The following is a 16,946-nucleotide window of genomic DNA, read 5'->3' as shown; positions in this document are numbered from 1 at the left end:
AAATTGGGTCGCCTCGACCCGAACATATAAATACCGCGCACCGAGGTCCGCGCCGCTCAGTACGCTTCCGGCTTCCGCAGCGATCGCACCGGCCGCTCACCCGCGGTGATGACGTCACGTAACAAGCTGACACAAAACGCTACCCTCATAGCGACCACAATTTCATCCTGTTTCCAGTCAATCGACCGACAAGTCAATCATACAAAGTGTGTTTGTGTCAACTTATTCCTATCCTATAGCTAGGCACCCTATAGCTATTTTATTTAGTTTTACGCGTTAGGCAATTCTTTCCGGCCCGGGTCTGTACCGTCCGAGCATTCGTCTCGGCAGGGGTCCATGCTGTCCGTAACAGTTGCCCTGACGAGCACCATCAATCTAGATGAGGTCCAGGGTCTCATGATGGAGTCAGGAGCTGGTCACCAGAACTCCTAATCTACTCATCATAACTCCATCGTGTTTGGGCTCAATAGATTTGCCCTGATGAACACCATCGATCTAGATGAGGCCCAGGGTCTCATGATGGAGTCAGGAGTTGGTCACCAGAACTCCTAAACTACTCATCATAACCTCATCGTGTTCGGGCTCAATAGATTTGCCCTGACGAGTATCATCAATCTAGATAAAGTCCAGGTTCTCATGATGGAGTCAGGAGTTGGTCACCAGAACTCCTAATCTACTAATTATAATCCCATCGTGTTTGGGCTCAAAAGATTTGCCCTGACGAACACCATCGATCTAGATAAAGTCCAGGGTCTCATGATGGAGTCAGGAGTTGGTCACTAGAACTCCTAATCTACTCATTATAATTCCAACGTGTTTGGGCTCAAAAGATTTGCCCTGATGAGCACCATCGATCTAGATGAGGTCCAGGGTCTCATGATGGAGTCAGGAGTTGGTCACCAGAACTCCTAATCTACTCATCATAACTCCATCGTGTTTGGGCTCAATAGATTTGCCCTGATGAACACCATCGATCTAGATGAGGTCCAGGGTCTCATGATGGAGTCAGGAGTTGGTCACCAGAACTCCTAAACTACTCATCATAACCTCATCGTGTTTGGGCTCAATAGATTAGCCCTGACGAGCATCATCAATCTAGATAAAGTCCAGGGTCTCATGATGGAGTCAGGAGTTGGTCACTAGAACTCCTAATCTACTCATTATAATTCCAACGTGTTTGGGCTCAAAAGATTTGCCCTGACGAGCACCATCGATCTAGATGAGGTCCAGGGTCTCATGATGGAGTCAGGAGTTGGTCACCAGAACTCCTAATCTACTCATCATAACTCCATCGTGTATGGGCTCAATAGAGTTGCCCTGACGAGCACCATCAATCTAGATCAGGTCCAGGGTCTCATGATGGACTCAGGAGTTGATCACCAGAACTCCTAGTCTATTCATCATAACTCCATCGTGTTTGGGCTCAAAAGATTTGCCCTGACGAGTACCATCGATCTAGATTAAGTCGAGGGTCTCATGATGGACTCAGTAGTTGTTAATTTGATGGTGCTTGTCGGAGTAAATCTATTGAGCCCAAACACGATGGAGTTATGATAAATAGATTACGAGTTCTGGTGACCAACTCTTGACTCCATCATGAGACCCTGGACTTCATCTAGATCGATGGTACTCGTCAGGGCAAATCTTTTGAGCCCAAACTCGATGGAATTATAATGAGTAGATTAGGAGTTCTAGTGACCAACTCCTGACTCCATCATGAGACCCTGAACATCATCTAGATTAATGGTGCTCGTGAGGGCAAATCTATTGAGCCCAAACACGATGGAGTTATGATGAGTAGATTAGGAATTATGGTGACCAACTCCTGACTCCATCATGAGACCCTGGACTTCATCTAGATCGATGGTACTCGTCAGGGCAAATCTTTTGAGCCCAAACACGATGGAATTATAATGAGTAGATTAGGAGTTCTAGTGACCAACTCCTGACTCCATCATGAGACCCTGGACTTCATTTAGATCGATGGTACTCGTCAGGGCAAATCTATTGAGCCCAAACACGATGGAGTTATGATGAGTAGATTAGGAATTATGGTGACCAACTCCTGACTCCATCATGAGACCCTGTACTTCATCTAGATCGATGGTACTCGTCAGGGCAAATCTTTTGAGCCCAAACACGATGGAATTATAATGAGTAGATTAGGAGTTCTGGTGACCAACTCCTGACTCCATCATGAGACCCTGGACTTCATCTAGATCGATGGTACTCGTCAGGGCAAATCTTTTGAGCCCAAACACGATGGAATTATAATGAGTAGATTAGGAGTTCTAGTGACCAACTCCTGACTCCATCATGAGACCCTGAACATCATCTAGATTGATGGTGCTCGTGAGGGCAAATCTATTGAGCCCAAACACGATGGAGTTATGATGAGTAGATTAGGAATTATGGTGACCAACTCCTGACTCCATCATGAGACCCTGGACTTCATCTAGATCGATGGTACTCGTCAGGGCAAATCTTTTGAGCCCAAACACGATGGAATTATAATGAGTAGATTAGGAGTTCTGGTGACCAACTCCTGACTCCATCATGAGACCCTGGACTTCATTTAGATCGATGGTACTCGTCAGGGCAAATCTATTGAGCTCGAATACGATGGAATTATAATGAGTAGATTAGGAGTTCTAGTGACCTACTCCTGACTCCATCATGAGACCCTGGACTTCATCTAGATTGATGGTGCTCATCAGGGTAAATCTATTGAGCCCAAACTCGATGGAGTTATGATGAGTAGATTAGGAGTTCTGGGGAGTTCTGGTGACCAACTCCTGACTCCGTCATGAGACCCTGGACCTCATCTAGATCGATGGTGTTCGTCAGGGCAAATCTTTTGAGCCCAAGCACGATGGAATTATAATGAGTAGATTAGGAGTTCTGGTGACCAACTCCTGACTCCATCATAAGAACCTGGATGGACTTCATTCGGGTCAAAAATAATAATACAAACCCTAACGTGATTTCAAATAACACTGAAACTCTATAGCACTAATGTGCGCTAACGATTGGCATCTTGACTACGCAGCATGGGTGCGTAGCCACCATGCTAATCGATACGACAACGAAACACTATCTGTCTCTCTCTCGTACTAATATGCACAAACGATTGGCATCTTGGCTGGGCAGCATGGGTGCGTAGCCAACATGCCAAACGTTTACGATACGACAAGGAAACACTATCTGTCTCTCTATCGCACTAATATGCGCAATCGATTGGCTTCTTGGCTAGGTATCATGGGTGCGTAGCCAACATGCCAATCGTTTACGATACGACAACGAAACACTACTCTCTCTCTATCGCACTAATATACGCAAACGATTGGTATTTTGGCTAGGCACTAAGCAAGTGTGTGGCCAACATGCCAATCGTTTACGATACGACAACGAAACACTATCTGTCTCTCTATCGCACTAATATACTTTATTTATACCTGCAGTCATTTAGTAACTTCTTCATTTTCCATTGGTGTGAAAGAGACAGAATAAAGAGCAAGGGTTATAGTACACTCTGTAGTCTGTACACTTAGTAGTAGTGTACATAAAAAAAAAACTACTGTGCATATACAATAAAATAAAGAGTGCCCATATGATATCATATGACACTAAAATTAATGTTGCTTGAAATTATATTGAAAACTATCAAGATTATTCTAGTCTGCATTGAAACGCGCGTCGCGTTGCCGGCGCTCGCGTACCGAGCGCCAACGCCATCTATCGAGCGTTATTTCGTGAAATCGGAGAACGCTCCAAGGATTAAGGGCTCTTAAATTGATAAAATTCATATGCTTACTTTAAGTTCCTTGTATGACTATAGAAAATATTCTTTTTTAATTTGTCATTCTTTTATTTCAAATTATGTTTCGTCTTTTATAAAATTCAAATTACAGCATAGTCGAATATGCTCTCGCCATTTTGATGAGCAGGTAAAGTAAATTTTATTTGTGGAACACAGGTGTAACAGTTAGGTCTGTAAAAACGAAACGCAACTGTCACTGTCGCACTTATATGGAAGACTGATAGAGAGACACAAAGCGTTTCGTTGTCGAAGCAATAGCGATTGTCACCTTGGCTAGGCCGGCAGGTACAATTACTAGTTCTGACGATACATAGTTATTTGTTTTACAACATATTAAATATTTATCATTTAAAATCATTATTCCAAAGTCAATTCTACCAGATATTATTCGTGCATATTTGTAAAATAAAAAAAGAAACGTTTTTTTATTTAAACATTATTTCACAAAGTACAGAAATAATAATAATAATAAAATTCTTTATGTGCAATAAACAAACTACATAAAAAAAGATACAGAAATTGATAAAATATACACATTGGTAGGTAACAACAGGCGGACTTATCGCTAAACAGCGATCTGTATATATATATATAAATGACAAAGGAAGCCATAACAACGACAACGAGTTTAAAAGAATACGAGTATAGGACCTTCATGAAACAGACAAATAATGTTCTTTTAATAGGTTTTTAAAAATGGGAAGTGATTTAGCACGTCTATCAATGGGTAGATTATTCCACAGCCGGACAGCACGGAAATTGAAAGAGTTGTTGTAGAATTTTGAAGAGGAAGGAGGGGGAACAAGTAGCAGATTTTGAGAGCATCTAAGAGATGAAAGAAATTTAAACCGGGCTTATCTTAAAGCCGGAGCACGGAGTGTTGGGGTGGAACAGAGTGGCATACAAGAGGGAAAGAATATGCGTGTTGCGACGGAATCGGATGGGTAACCATTTGAGCTGCGAACGAAAGCTTGAAATATGATCGAATTTGCGCAACCCGAAAATGAACCTAATGCACACGTTTTGAAGTCGTTCGAGTTTGTTCAATTGCTCTTCAGTAAGGTCTAAATAGCAGATATCAGCATAGTCCAAAATAGGCAGAAGGAGAGACTGAGCAAGCGCAATTTTAGTGGCGAGAGGCAGGAAGTTACGAAGTCGACGTAGGGAACCAATCGTAGCAAAGACCTTTGTGCTCACCTCACTGATCTGCGGAATCCAAGAAAGAGTACGATCAATGATTACACCCAGAATTTTTTTTTTGACCTGGTTGTGTGGTGATTCCTTTCTCTAGAAAGGAATCAGTACCCCATCGAACAGAACCCCAGGCAAATCATCGAAATCGACTCTTGCTATACTTCTTGGGCTGCCAATGATAATTACTTGAGTTTTAGATGGATTAACCCTTAAACCATAGCAAGAGCCCCATTCAGAAATGCGTTCCAGGTCGGTGTTAATGGAATGTACAAGATGTGGTAAATCATCTAGCAGGCCTTGTGAGTAGATTTGGAAGTCGTCGGCATAGAGATGATAAGAAGAGAGGAGATTGGAAGTAATAGAATTAATGAAGATAGAAAATAGTAAGGGGGACAGCACACCACCCTGCGGGACGCCGGCCAGAGTACTGCACCAAGATGAAGAAGAAGAGTTATCAACTTTAACTCGTTGCCGACAACCATCCAAGTAGCTGTGGAACCACTCAATTGCTGCAGAAGAAACATTGAGAGAGCGTAAAATACCCAGTAAGATGTCAAAATCAACGGTATTGAAAGCAAAGTCCTTAAAAGAAACCGTGAAAGCTTTTGCTACAAATTTAATATCTACATACACACTGATTGATAGCCAAGTATAAGGATGTGGTTAAAATCCATCTACTTTGAGGGGAATAAATTAACTCTGGCAACCCATTTTTGTATATATGTGTGTGTCGCTGAGCGTAAGACACGCACACATCGATCGTGTTTCTGCTTCACTTTTGGCAGATTAGCCTTATGAGGACTAACTGTCTATGTGTGATAGGTCAGTGGTAAGAGTAATATTAGTAAAATATAAGGTAAAGGTCCGTAAGTCCGTGATAGTAAGTCATTTCGTTAGTTTTTTTCCTGGCGCAAATATTAAGCAATTACAATATATTTTATTCAAATTATACATAAGAAAAAGACTGTGTTATTTAATCTCGTTAAAAAACCAAGGACCAATATTTTAGTGCCTAAACTGAAAGTAATACGACGCTCGAAACTGTCAGACGGCCACGATTAGCCGCGATCAACTGTGTTGTATGCGCGCACTTTTTGTAGCCGTAAGGTACGCGCTCTAACTTGTTAAGCTTATAGGAAGGAAAATGTAAATCCATTCGAATAAAAGTTTTTGAGAGTGTTTCTGTCGGTTCCTTAGTAATTGATTTGATATTAAAAATAAATAAATATATGCATAGAAGTACCTTAAAATTGCAATAAATTGACTAACGAAATAGCGGTCATTTTATTTTTCGTGTCACTAACGAATCAAGGATTTTCTAGATATAATTTGATTGCTTGCGTATTAATATAACAACGAAGGTAATTTAAATATGATATAGAAAACAAATAATGTATTTCATGAAGTTTCGTATGAGCGAAAATCGGTATATTTTTTTTTCCACTAGAATTCTCATAAAACTAGTTTGAATATGACCCGAGTTTACATTTTTAAGGTAAATTCGCACCGTAAAGACTAGCACAACTTTGTTTATAATTCAATTTGTTTTATTTATTTTTGTTTAAGTTTATAACATATAAGATAGTTAATTATTAATTTACGTACTTTCAATATATGATCGACTAAATTAAGTGCGGTAATTTAAAAAAAATCAGTGACACGAGGTACGGTACTGCTTTTTTGTTACTTTTCTCCTAGTTCGTGACATATAAATCTATAGTGATATTAGTGATAGGCTGATAGGTAACACATAAAGAAAAACAACTTACGCAATTGACTTACAATGAGTACATTTCTGATCATTAAGCAGGTAGGCATCTTAACTTGTTGAGATTTTAGTAAAATATTGGTTCTTTTTATTGTTCAGGGACATGCGAGGAACAAAATTCCGTACAAAACATAATATAGAAACTAAAATCAATCAGTTCATAAGTAAAAAGGTAGAAATGATGGCTTTCAATGCTTGCAAAACTGTTTTAATTTTTTTTTCTATTGTTTTTTTTAATTTCTTTTTATTGTTCTACTAACATAGTTATTTAGATACTCTGTTACTAACAAGCTATGGATCAACTTGGTCTGAAATGAATAATTTATTTATTTATTTATTTCTTAAGTAGCTTGTAAAAAATGCTGAGTGGCCTAAGTAAGATTGAAAAACTTGATTATATCACAATTGTATACAACTTAACCTAAATAAATAAACAAAATTAGTATCGTAAGTATCTACTGAAAGAGAAGCTGGTTGATGGCTTTTTTCTATCCTCTGGTTTTGTCCTCTTGACCGCGGCGAGACGCGATTGATCAAATTCATTATACTTCACTAATGCGTTTCATAATAAAGTCATTCGTAAAGTCACAGTGAAAGGTATGTGATTCTAGTTTGGTTTACGAAGTTCAAATAACACCATTAAAGTCGATGAGTATAGAAAAAGTTTTAAGGTAAGGGCAAGATAAGGTAGTTAAGATGAAATTATGAACATGACTTTACTTAAGTAGGTAAGCCCGTTAAATATGTATGATTATTGTCATCAAATTATTATCAATTACTCTAGAAAACTTTATCCCGAAACAGGGGACACGAGTAGGAGCTGAGCTGAATTTTATCACGAAATGGGAGCCAAATCATAAATTCATATAAAAATAAGTTTTAACTAAAACTCTATAGTTTATACATTAAATTACTACCAAAGAATTATTATAACTTACTCAAATGTTTTCATGGTATTATCATGCTTAGTTATATTTTAAAAAATATACGATTTCTCAAGAGCCTTAACCTGCTGAAACAGGGGGCCCTTTACCTTATAGTAATTATACAAAAAAAGTTAAAAACTGTAATGTTTATTTTTCAAAACATTAAAATGTCTGGCACTATTATTATCACAAAACAACTACGCTCAGAGTTTTCAAAGACTTCATTGCTTTATTGGTAACATCTTGAGACAATTATTTGCTTATATGCTCGTGTTTGGTTTACGTATTGTATCGATACGAGCATCCACAAAGGAGCAATGTCTATAAACAACATAAACAGACGCTGAAGTGAACGTACATAATATAGGAAATTGTTTGACTGCTAATCCCCGGACGATATCGGATGCCCGTGATCGCAAACACAGGATAATCTAAATGAGATCCGACTATGCCGATACAATCTCGCCGTCTATAGGATTATGTGCTCAAACTGAAGGTGTCTTAAACTACAATGAATGTTCATTCAAAAATAACATCAAAGGTTTACTTCCCTTACCAAAAGAATACCCTTCCGGTATTGAATTCTTTCTGTTTATTTTGTAACCTTCCAGCCAAAATATTTTCGACGCCGTGTAGATTGATTTTCAATCAGTTTTCGTTTTACGAGCACCACTGTAGAACGGTGAGGCAGGTTATCTTCTAAAATCTGTGTGCGGGATTTAAATTGTACAGTCAAAGAATTTAATTTCCTACTCATTTCGTACCTTGTCACAGTGACAATAGTATGAGGTCTCTAGCGATTTTCATGTTGTTTGTCACTGTGACAAGGTACGAAATGAGTAGGAAATTAAATTCCTTCACCATACCTATTTTATATTTTTGGCACTTTTTACATCAAGTATCAGGATTGGCAGAATGAATACTGGAATTTCCAAATACCTCAGTTGATTCGGTGATAAGGTTGATTTTATTGAATCTTGTATTATGATACTGGGAATAAAATACGCCTGGTAGTCAACCTATGCGGACGTATCCATTAAATTAAAAGGTATTTGGCTAACACGTATAATTCCTCAGGCTGCCAGCCTGGCATCCGCGGCAAGCGAGAGCCGCAAGATCCTGCACAGCCAAGAAATGGGCGGCCGCAGCATCAACCATCCCATGGCGTTGCGGAAGAGGACGCGGCCCGCAAGGCCGCCGAGACCGATGAAGAGGCTTCCACAGGTAAATTACACGAAAGAAAAATAACTAGGCTATAAACCATAACCACGACCATATAACCATGTATATAACCATAACCATTTTGACGACCGGTCTGGCCTAGTGGGTAGTGACCCTACCTATGAAGCTGATGGTCCCGGGTTCAAATCCTGGTAAGGGCATTTATTTGTGTGATGAGCATGAATATTTGTTCCTGAGTCATGGGTGTTTTCTATGTATTTATATATTATATATATCGTTGTCTAAGTACCCACAATACAAGCCTTAGTGAGCTTACTGTGGGACTTAGTCAATTTGTGTAATAATGTCCTATAATATTTTTTTATTTTATTTATAACGTATTACGGTCAGTTACTTCCTCAGTCTCAAACCGACAAGTATTACCAGAGATGTGACTTATTTGAAATACTTGTATTTAAAATGCAAATACAAAATGCAAAATACCTATTTTGTATTTTGTATTTAAATACCTTTTAAAGAAAACTATTTTGTATTTTATTTCAAATAGTTTTTGGGACCTATTTTCTATTTTCAAAATACAAAATACTTTTTATTAGGTGAGTAAGTAGGAGTTACAATCTCTTCTGACGTTACAATCCTTGCAACTCTCTCATTCTTTTATGGCGACCGGTCTGGCCTAGTGGGTAGTGACCCTGCCTATGAAGCCGATGGTCCCGGGTTCAAATCCTGGTAAGGGCATTTATTTGTGTGATGAACACAGGTGTTCTAATTTTCTGTTTTTTTTTTGTGTATTTATTCACTATGAATTTTTTGAAACAGGGTTTAACACAATAAGCCACTATTAAAAACCTCTAGGGATCCGCGTTTGCTTAATACTATTATTACATACTTAGTTATGTTTTCCTGTCGAAGCTGTTATTGTATCTATCGTTTAAATATCGACCTTATGTATATGTACTTAAGTATTTATAAATATTTATCATTGTCTAGTACCCACAACACAAGCCTTAATGAGCTTATTACTGTGGGACTTAGTCAATTTGTGTAATAATGTCCTATAATATTTATTTATTATTTTAACATGGAACTGGTGAAACTGTTTAGTAACGCCGCAAATGACCACAAGCGTAGAGAGAGATTAAAAATGTTGAATCTTGCGTTGCAAGGGTTTCAAGGCACGAGAGGTAAACAACCTTTCTGCCCTGGTGAAACACAAACGAGACGTTTTCACCAACCAACGAGAGGTATATACTAGCTGTAAAACATTACAAATCTAAATTAATGCTTTTAATAATTGACCGTTAAAAACCATCACTTAAAAGTACATTCAACCGGTAAACATGAGGAGACACAAAATTTGTACTCTAGAGGACTATTTTTAAAGAATAAAGAAAGCCTTTCCAACTTGTAAATTCCGAGCAATACTAACTTTTTAATTCAGACTAGGTATTCACTATTTAAGAGTATCTTTTATCACAAAGTATTTGTATTTTAAAAAAGCATTTTGAAAATACCTATTTTGTATTTAGTATTTTAAATACAAATTTGAAATAGTATATCAAGGAAGTATTTGTATTTTGTATTTAAATACTTTTTATAAAGTATTTTTCACATCTCTGAGTATTACTATTAATGAACCACTGAAAAAGATGGAATACTGAATAGTATTCTATTCAGTATTCCGTTGCTCGTTGTTTTTGCACTTATAACCAACACCGCTTTAATGGAATCGCAAACACAGCGTGTACTTGATGGTTTACAGAAATTAGCTCCCGCCACACCACAGCGCTTTGCAAACTTGACAATATTGTTAAGTTTACTAACCCTTTTTAATCTGCTAAACATGTTTAACGTAACATTTTTCTTCAGGCGTTAATAATCGGAGTCCGCAAGTGCGGTACGCGAGCACTTCTAGAGATGCTGTACCTCCATCCAATGGTACAGAAGGCGTCTGGCGAAGTGCATTTCTTCGATCGCGATGAGAACTACGCTTTGGGCCTGGAGTGGTACAGGAGTAAAATGCCACTGTCCTTTAAAGGGCAGATTACGATAGAGAAGAGCCCTAGTTACTTCGTTACTCCTGAGGTAAGAATCATGCCTAACCGGATAAGTACTTAGGTATTGCTCACGTGTAAATTTTCAGTAAGTACTTCGATTTCGAATAGTCATAATAGATAGAAAGAACATTAAAGAAGAAAATGACTTGAAATACATTTTTGTGTAATAAATTTGGTTACAATTATTAACAATAATAAAGTTGTCAATTAGGTACACATGGGGATTGGGGCTCTTGTTAATTACAGTGTCACTGCCTAAACGTGTATTTTTCCTAATGATGGTACTATTTATTTTTCTAGACAAATTACTAAATAGTGTTCCCTAAAGGTGCCAGAACGTGTCCGCGCTATGAACTCCTCAGTGCGGCTGCTCCTCATAGTGCGCGAGCCGGTGACTCGCGCCATCTCCGACTACACGCAGCTGCGCAGCCGCGCCACGCCTTCGGCTCCGGCGCACGCCATGACGCCATCCCATCCGGCACCTGACGCCGCCAAGCCGTTTGAGCATCTCGCCATATCGCCCGATGGCTCCATCAACGTCGCGTATAGGTAGGTCTTCTTTAGATTAGTGGCCTGTAACTATTAAAGTTTTATGGAAAATATTAAAATACCTGCTGCGTTTTTAAATAGTCTTTAAATGTCAGATCATACGTCACATTTTTTTCTTTTTACATATAGCCGAAAACTAATCAAGTGCTGAATGCTTTCTAATGAATCTCTTACAAATTGCAAATAATACTATAAGCCTGTATCATTAAGCTAAAACTCTTTTTTGCGGTAGCGCATTAAGCGGAGTGAATTTTTCTTGTTGACTATATATGGACCCATAAAAGGAGTTAACGTAAAAAATTGTTCTAGGCCTATCGCCATATCATTGTACCACGCTTACTTGCATCGTTGGCTGGAAGTGTTTCCGCGGGAGCAGATTCTGGTAGTCAATGGAGACCTGCTGATCGAAGATCCGGTGCCTCAGCTGCGGCGTATCGAGAAGTTCCTTGGATTAGAGCACAAAATTGGTGAGTCAGCACTCGACTGAAAAGATTTCTATTATAACACGATTGTATAAAATACTTTCTTAAGAATGTAAATATGCAATAGATTACAGTTTAATTGTTTCTATTTTATTTATGTACAGGAAGAAGAAACTTTTACTTCAACGAAACTAAAGGCTTCTACTGTTTACGAAATGACACTACGGACAAGTGTCTGCGTGAAACTAAAGGTCGTAAGCACCCGCGGGTGGACCCGGCCGTCGTCACCAAGCTTAGGAAGTTTTTTATACAGCACAACCAGAGGTTCTACGATCTCGTAGGAGAAGACCTCGGCTGGCCCGAGGACTAAGTAACTGGTCAATGGCGTTACCGGACATATGGACGCACCATATCGTTGTGATCGAATGTAATTCTTACATATCAAAATAATACATATCATTAGTGCTTAAGGTTTTTAAAATATATATATGTATACATCTAGAGTAATTACAAATTAGAACACCTGGAAATAAAAAAAATTATTTATTAGTACGGGATGTTTTGTATACAAAATTTTGCTGCACTTCAGTTAGACAATGTAGTTATATACCGATTTCATTTTGGGTTTATTGTACCAATCGAAATGATCGTTTATACTGGATATATTATATTTATTAATTTTGACAGTGTCTACGAAACGGGAACAAAAATTGAAAGTATGAAAGACGCGGTCAATAATTATGATTGTTTAGATCAGCGAAGATCCTTTACAATTAACACGCACTGATTCGATAGACCGACTCACTGGAACCCTGAGCAATATATTTTTAATATTAATAGCTAATAATTAAGTATTATGTGCAAACCTTTACACAGCGATTTTATACATTTAGGTATGGATTTTAAAGCTGTTTGTGATCAGTTCGTTCTTAGTAGTCACTAGTTGAGGCGTAAGTACTTAAGCTAAATGTATTCTAATAGAGTAATTCCACGAGGATGCGTGTTGTGTACATTTTTCGCTTTCTCTTTTTAGATGTCGTAAGTTTTGATCGTGTCGTGTGACTCGTAAATGTTTTTATGTTACTATAGTGAATGTGATTTTTGAAATTCTTAACAATATTTCCCATGTTTTCAAAATTCATCATTGCAATGTTTAAAGTTAGTAGCTAATTGTCTTCTTTAGAACGATACTCTTGAAAATCTTAATCCGATTCATTCTGTGTGTGTCTATATAATATCATAAATTTCTTTGATCTCAGTGTTGTTATGGAGTCGTTGTTGAGTGTGTTGGTCACACTGTAGAATATACACACGATTTAAATTAAAGTAAAAGTGGAGAGATATCGATATACATTCAACGCGGGTTTAGGAGTATTCTATTTAAGCGAAACGTCCAAGACTGAAGAGTTAGTTGAGTAAGGTTAAGTAATATTTAGCATAAAGTGTCCACAGGTAGCGCCGCCGCCTGGGCGACTGCGGAATGGCACACAACGCCATTATCAATGTTTCATTTCCAAATCACAAGACAGTCAACGAATAATTAAATATTTTATAAAATGTAAGCCTTCTACGATTGCTTATCCAAAAATAATAAACTAAAGTTATTAAATGGACAAGGAAACGAAATATCTATTTACAATTTGCTCTGATATCTGCTATAGCCGTTTCACTGCAATTCTAGCCCAAAAGAGCACTTGTCAATATGAAACTCTTATGAAATACCATTTTGTTACCATCTACAGTCGTAGGAACCTAAATTGATTCTGAGACACGAAAATGATGACAATTTAAAAATGAATGAGGCAGTGGTTAATTCAGATATTTCCTATGATTCTCTTCAAATATTTCTATTATACATATTGCATAAACGAATTGGATTTGCGTTCGTAATAATGAAGGTATAACTCATTCTGCGTTAATATACGGTGTACCAGTATTGTGATGTATCGAAGATACAACTAATATTAGGGAGCGGAGGCAACTTTCGAACAAGATACTTGCTGCTGACAAATATTTCACCACAAGTTGCTCAAGTAACTTTCAGTGATAAATAAAAGGTTGAAAGAAACAAAAAAGAAAAGAAGTAATTTCAGCTACTTGTGTGATATCAAGAATATCAAGCATATCAAAATTATTGTTAGATTTATAGTATAATTATGTAAGGTTTAATGTATGTTTCATTTAAGGCTGGTTTTATAATGGTTTAAATTATTCTCAAAGAGAAGTGAATGAAAACTATTTATAAAACTGACCAAGATTAATAAATTTATTGAGAGTAATTTGATTTGTTTTGTTAAAACTGATTTAAATAGTTATTAGATAATTTTAATCACTGTTAAATGTTGTGCACGTTCATAAGGTGTAGTTTAAATTTGCTTAGGATAATAATGTTAAATATAGTTACTTATTATTTTTAGAAAATTTAAACGTATTATTTATATAATACCTGCGGACATGTATATATTTTCTGCAATCCACTTTAACATTTATTTAATGAACATAATATACCTACCTACATTATCTACATATTTATATTTTACTTAAATGATCTGTTTTAAACCTTAAATGCGTTTATTTATTTTCTTGTACTTTACATGCAATGAATTTTATGGCAAAGTAATTCCTTACATATCATTAGGTTAAATGAAAATGTTATATACCTATACCAACTAAAATCTATTTTACCCATGTCTTAAATATTACATTTCCTTGTAAATATCTTTTAAATTCTGTTAATAAGTTAACTGTACGTCTTCAATAAATATGAAGCAAGAGTACCTAAATGTGTTTTAATGTACCTACCTACTTATACTCGCTGCAATACAACGTCTACAAGTTATAAAATCTCAACCTATGAATGACATGATCAATTAATTTATGCCACAAACAAAATTATACAGAAAATAATTTATAATAGCACCTCCGTATTCCAGAAATAGTACTTATGTCCGATCGAGTTTACACTTGTAATTCAGTTTATTTGTAATCTAGTTTGTTTTAGTAGTGGAACAAAATTGCAGACTTATTCAACGTTAGGTAACAAACAGCAGCTAGGCAAGGGGCAAAAGACTCATCTCTTATTCGGAAAACGATACTTACACTAATGACACGTTCGGAACTAAAATATTGGCTCAATATTTACCACTACAGGCTACAGGTAAACTTCTCCAGGAATTTGTTATGGGGTAGGTAACAGTCAATATTATATACCCCATTTCATTTATAATGGCGGGATTCCACTTGAGACGGTGATTAGGCGTAAACAAACGAGTAGTGACAACAAAGGATACCTGGCGAACTGTTAATACGTAGGCGTATTAACACGCTGACTTTGAAGAGCGGAGCTCGTAAAGCAATTATTAAACAGTAGATCAACATTATGATATTTGTGCAGTTTCAAGCGGAATCCCGCCATCGTAAATGAAATAGGATATACGAAGTATGCAAAGTGGGTATGTCATCAACATGTCTTTAAAGAAACGGGACAAATACATAATAACACTTGCAAACGCATAATAAACGACGTTTTTAATACGTTTGCGGAAAAATCACAATAAAAAAAATTGATAGAATTACAGTTACAAATTTTCCCTTGAACTTAATAGTTATTTGTTTTAAAAGGGGGCAAAGTTGTTGTTTACCCGCTCGTGCTAATATTGGTACCAAATGAAACACAAAATTTCATATCTCACTTCTATGTATTGCTGCGATTATTTTATTTTTTAAGTAGAATAGTAAAACTACTTACTATTCTACTAGTACTTTAAGGACCACCTTTAAAAAAATTATGCTTATTTAAAAAAGTGTTTTCAGTTCTCCAAATTATACTTACATAAATTTGGAGCACTGAAAACACTAAGTAACACTTACAGTTTGATGTTACAATACATGATTGAAAAAAAATTCGTCAGTGTGCGCGAGATTTATTTTTTATTCAGGTCTTGTAAAGTAATTATCCCTCTAGGTTATTCACAACTTTGACCTTTGAGCTGCTGATTGAAGTGCACGCTTGCATATGTTATACTCACCTTTGGCATTAATTTCGCCTAGCTCCGAGATATTTTGAGCTTTAACCCAATTCCCCTGCGCGAAATTTTTATGTTACGATAACATCTTAATGGGAAAACTTCGTATCTCCCCTCTGTTTTCCAGAAACTAATTTGATAATTTTTAACTTAATAAGAGATAAAAAAATGTTTTCGTAAAGAAATCGCAGCATAAACAAACAATGATCTATAGTTATATGCTAATAAAAATGTATGGTTTAAATACTTATCACAATTAAGCAGCCCAAACGCGGTCAGGATTGTTTCATTACGGAGTCCCATTAATCATTGTATATTATTTAATATAAGTTCCACTTTACAACATGTTTTGTGCATTTATATTTATGGGCATAATTCATACCGACCCCTCATTCGTATCATAATTCGCCTCGCCACTCGTACTCGTATATAGTTCGTGTCATCCACGATGACGCGCAGAATTGTCAAATCTAATCTTTAATAATATGACATTACGAATCAAGGGACGCGTTTTCGTGAATGGCACGAACCGGCGGCGCGGCGCGGTCTAATAAGACACAATAAATTGTAATGCAAAGAAATAGAGCTAATAAAAGTTACGAAACTACTAATCGCTCTTTTCTTTCTTTTCTTTATTACTATTTTTAACAACATCGCGCCTGTGACATAAAACAGTGCTTTATCCCCTTGGCGTATAATCTACTATTATTTACTTTTACATGTCCATAGTATCTACACAAATCCCCCTTTTTATTAAGGCAACCTGCCTTGATGGACCGACAACTACGGAACTTTTATGTAAATAATTAAGAACGCCATGCTCTTGCCTGCCGGCCTAGCCAAGGTGACAATCGCTATCGCTACGACAACGAAACGCTTTGTGTCTCTCTATCACTCTTCCATATGAGTGCGACAGTGACAGTTGCGTTTCGATCGCTACGGAGTGTAAGCGATTTGCATGTTGGCTACGCGGCCTGGTTTTAATAAAATCAAAACCGGACTA

At 37.0% G+C, this 16,946-nt stretch overlaps 1 protein-coding gene across 1 annotated transcript in view; it reads left to right on the top strand.

Annotated features, from left to right (window-relative positions):
* Nucleotides 1–14,695, top strand: part of LOC133521438 (heparan sulfate glucosamine 3-O-sulfotransferase 5) — a 73,376-nt gene extending 58,681 nt beyond the window's left edge. Inside the window, exons 5-9 of the mRNA XM_061856398.1 lie at nucleotides 8,786–8,932; nucleotides 10,760–10,975; nucleotides 11,276–11,496; nucleotides 11,806–11,963; nucleotides 12,083–14,695. Of these exons, the coding sequence (XP_061712382.1) occupies nucleotides 8,786–8,932; nucleotides 10,760–10,975; nucleotides 11,276–11,496; nucleotides 11,806–11,963; nucleotides 12,083–12,288 (948 nt within the window). The 3' untranslated portion in view covers nucleotides 12,289–14,695. The remainder of the gene's footprint in view (nucleotides 1–8,785; nucleotides 8,933–10,759; nucleotides 10,976–11,275; nucleotides 11,497–11,805; nucleotides 11,964–12,082) is intronic.
* The last annotated feature ends 2,251 nt before the right edge of the window (nucleotides 14,696–16,946 follow it).

Source organism: Cydia pomonella, chromosome 9, assembly GCF_033807575.1.
Source record: "Cydia pomonella isolate Wapato2018A chromosome 9, ilCydPomo1, whole genome shotgun sequence".
NCBI lineage: Eukaryota > Metazoa > Arthropoda > Insecta > Lepidoptera > Tortricidae > Cydia > Cydia pomonella.
This window is presented reverse-complemented; position numbering and strand designations above follow the sequence as displayed.